The sequence below is a fragment of the Myotis lucifugus genome, unplaced genomic scaffold, assembly GCF_000147115.1.
Source record: "Myotis lucifugus unplaced genomic scaffold, Myoluc2.0 scaffold_9104, whole genome shotgun sequence".
Taxonomy (NCBI): domain Eukaryota; kingdom Metazoa; phylum Chordata; class Mammalia; order Chiroptera; family Vespertilionidae; genus Myotis; species Myotis lucifugus.
In genome coordinates, this window is record NW_005880152.1 from 2,274 (window position 1) to 6,089 (window position 3,816).

Here is a 3,816-nt window from a genome sequence, read left to right on the forward strand (position 1 = left end):
CTTGCCCTCTTCTCATTCCAGGAGTTCTTCCAATTCCATACACAACAACTCAATTTACTTTCATAAACACCTCCATATCATGAAATTTTCAAATCTATTGAGAATTTTCAGAAAAGTTCAAACAAAAAATTTTTGCCCAAAAATAGTGAACCAGAAATTTATATGATCTCTACCTGCTTGAGGGTAGAAATTATGGCCAAGCTCTGGAATAGCAAAGAATAGCAGAGAAAGAAGACAGCTTTACAACCACTAAACAAGCTGGCCATGCACTGCTAGGGTTAAAGAACACTCCAGGCAAGTGACAAAATAAATCAAGTTACCTCAGAGCAAGATTTTGCTTGTTTGGAAACTACGCTTCCGTTATTCTCAGAAGACTTGCGTTTCACAGCTCCAGTTCTTGTAATATTACCTAAAATATTTAAAAATAATTAAGTTGGCTTCCCTATTTCCTTTAACATGAGGATAAAGGGGAAAGGCAGGAAGAAAAAGAAAGATTTTAACCAAACAATATTATCTTACCACATGTCACAAAGTTATCATGTACAACTTCAACATGAATCAGTGATGGATCGACAATTTTCAGTGCTGGAATCTTTAAAATAAATAAAACAAAGATAATGAAAAATTAGAAAATGCTCTGGAATATACCAGAAATTAGCTCTTTTAACATAATAGGAGCTTCTTACAAATAATTTCTTTTAAGATAATTGTGACATTTCCCGTTCTACTCTAATATTTTAACATAATAAAGGTGTTTAACTCCTTTAAGATATCATAATTCCTTTTTATAATTACCTTCCCCTGTCATATTACATGCAATTGTCATCATCTTTACCTCCTCACAGTTGACTTGAAGAGTTTTGGATGCTGGGTTTCCATTTATAACAGTTGCGGAAAACCACTGAGTTGATGGGTCCAAGCTATAAATTTTTACTTCGGAACCAACTAAGTTTTTGTCACCTTAAAAAAAATAAAAATTTTAGAGCAATTTGGATTATCTTTCAACAGCACCATCATCCAAGATAATATTTTCTGAAATCGTTTATAAATGTAATAGACAAAAGTAAACATTAACAGATATTTCATAAACAAGAGAAGAAAGACATTTCCGCAAAGCTAGGAGAAAATTTAACTTTTTATTTTAAAGCTCCATTCTCCTATTGATTTATCTTAGAGTGGCAATATATTTACTTTAGCATTTGTATCAGATCAAATAGTATCAGAAAACTCATTGAGCTCTAACTCACTGTCCTAGAAAGAGTCCTTAGAAGATCCAAAAATTCAGGAACCCCAACAGAACTGCTAAGTCTGATAAAAAGACTTTGTGCCTGGTCAGCATGGCTCAGTAGTTGAGTGTTGAACTATGAACCAGGAGGTCTCGGTTTGATTCCCAGTCAGGTCACATGCCTGGGTAGCGGGCTTGGTTCCCAGTGTGGGGTGTGCAGGAGGCAGCCAATCAATTGATTCACTCTCATCACTGATGTTTCTCTCTCTCTCCCTCTTCCTTCTTCTCTGAAATCAATAAAAAATGTATATTTAAAAAAGACTTTAATTATAAAACTGACCAAGAAACTCAATAACAGTAAATGGGAAGCTCAGGATTACCAAATTAATGTTTCCTCAATTTTATAAGACTGGAATTCCAAACATATCAAATTCCATGTCTAAATATAGCTGAACTTTTAAGATATCTAGCTTACTTCTATAGTTTTCACATAATCCCCGAACGGTCCAAATTTCAGAGGCTTTAGAATATATTATAGAATACAAAGTCCTTCAATCATCTAGTTGCATGGGAGAAAGCAGCAAAGGAATTTCTAAAAAATTAGAAACTGCAATGAAAGGAGGAGTGAAAAGGGCTAAAACATAGCTTTTCTTAGAAGCTAATCATTGATCAACTCATGAACTATCCACATACCTTGTAAAAGATGGCTTTCATCCAAATGTTTCACAATCAAAGCTTGAAATTCTTTACTGACATCATGGTTGTCCATAAGGGAAAGTCGAAGACGGTTTACATCCTGAGAAATGGAGGATCATTACATTTTAAGGTAACAAACAAAAAGAGTTATTGAAATTCCATTGGATATTTTAATCAGTTTAATCAGAGAGGTTAAAGTAGTATCAATTAGCCATTTGATGGCACCAATGAACCAGACAGGTCATAACAGGAAACCAAATGAGCACAAGACTAAGGTAGACTGAAGGGAAGTCACCCCAAGATAAGAGCAAGACAAATACTAAGAGTGGCTCACAGCATAATTTTAAATAAGTCATAACTTTGGTTATGGGAAACATAATAAGCAAACAAATAAACAGGTGAATCCATGTCCAAAACACCAGGGTAAAAGACATAGAAACAGAGATCCATACTGTCAGCTCACTGACATTGCTGTTTTTAACAAATCATTTCACACAGAATCATTTAACCTAACTAGAATTCCAAATGCATTCTTCAATAGTAAAGGGGTGGAGGGTGATGATGACAAAATTTGAATGAACAGCCTAAATCTTCAGTGAGCCAGTTTTGAAACACTAAATTCTTGGCAGTGGTTCCATTTTGGGCACTATTCCAGTCTTCTGGCTTTGTGCATACACTCAGTTATGATAAATGTATACAGAAACTGTCTTTAGGAATAAGCTGCCAACCCAAACTATATTGCACAGAAGCCCTTCCAATACCAGGTTGTCATGCTTTTCTGCCACTGTGAAATGGCTAAAAATAAGTTATATTAGAAAAGATAACTAGTCTTTTAGAGGCCATTCTGGGGAAATGCAAGTAATACTAGACTTAACCTAGAGTCTTCATAAGAGCTCAACATTAATTATCAGAATGTGTCACCTGTGAGGGTTTTTTTTCCTCATGCTACTGCAAGTTCAAAAAATCTAAATGTGTTCCTACTACTGTGAGACAAAACAGCACAGTAATGGGGAAAACCACAAAAGGCTAAGTAAGTTAAAATAATTCTACTCGGCTTAGGAGAGTTTTAGGCTCATCAAAAGTGCCAGAGAGTTGACCTGGACACTTTGTCTTTTTTCTTAACCACAGATAACACTTCGGTGTCGGGTGAATTTCCCGCCAAAATATAAGATGGCGCGTTAAAATGCCTATATCTTTTGAAGTATGGGTTCGATTGAAATGAAATATTTGGTAATACGCAGTTACAATCGGCCCGAGTTTACACGTTTCCCGCACTCCACCGCAAATCTATATGAACCGAGTTTAAGACGGCTCCCGCGGAGTACGCGCAATTCACGCGAGCCGACTTAACTCGTTTCCCGCAACCCAAGTGATAACTGAGCCAAATTCAATCCAAAAGGCAGACCTTGAGTTTCAATACCAACTTTTACATCGACTAAATGATTTTCGGGCTCTCTGTGCATTACTTAGATAAGCATCGTACTGCGGTAATCACATCCCCCAACCTAGAGTTTCACACAGTAGAAGCCTGATGTGACCATATCCATAAGGGAATGCCCTGAAGCACCAAACTTTGACCACTGTTGTCATCAATAAAAGTCAAGAGCACGTCACAGTCTCTCTCAATTGTTATACAAAACAGCATTCACACTGATGGCCACAGTGCATCTCCCTGAGAACAAATAAACTTCCTATCAAGATTTTTCTTTTTCAATCTCAATAGACAAAATTATGAGTTCTATTTAACTGAAAAGCTTGAACACTTGCAAGATATAAAACAGAACTGTCCTGGAAAAAAAAATGCTAACAAGTAAAATATATTCTATCACTACGTAAAGCAAGATATATCCCCAGTCCCTCCTATATGTTCCTCAGTCCTTAAGAGCAAGTCATTC

General features: G+C 36.1%; 1 protein-coding gene across 1 annotated transcript; it reads right to left on the minus strand.

The window, feature by feature from the left end:
• Positions 1 to 284: 284 nt before the first annotated feature.
• LOC102422984 (lysine-specific demethylase 3A-like) lies at positions 285 to 2,058 on the minus strand. The gene is made up of 4 exons (XM_014451200.2): positions 1,919 to 2,058; positions 836 to 960; positions 520 to 592; positions 285 to 409 (listed from the first exon to the last, which is right to left on the minus strand). The coding sequence occupies exons 1-4, from the start codon at positions 1,992 to 1,994 to the stop codon at positions 312 to 314; spliced, it is 372 nt and encodes a 123-aa protein (XP_014306686.1). The 5' UTR covers positions 1,995 to 2,058; the 3' UTR covers positions 285 to 311.
• Positions 2,059 to 3,816: the final 1,758 nt, after the last annotated feature.

Coding starts and splice junctions, on each gene's coding strand:
- LOC102422984 (XM_014451200.2), bottom strand. CDS start 1,994: ATGGACAACCATGATGTCAGTAAAGAATTTCAAGCTTTGATTGTGAAA. Junction 961..1,918: donor TGAAAGCCATCTTTTACAAG/GTATGTGGATAG, acceptor ATTTTTTTTAAG/GTGACAAAAACTTAGTTGGT. Junction 410..519: donor TGATAACTTTGTGACATGTG/GTAAGATAATAT, acceptor TAAATATTTTAG/GTAATATTACAAGAACTGGA.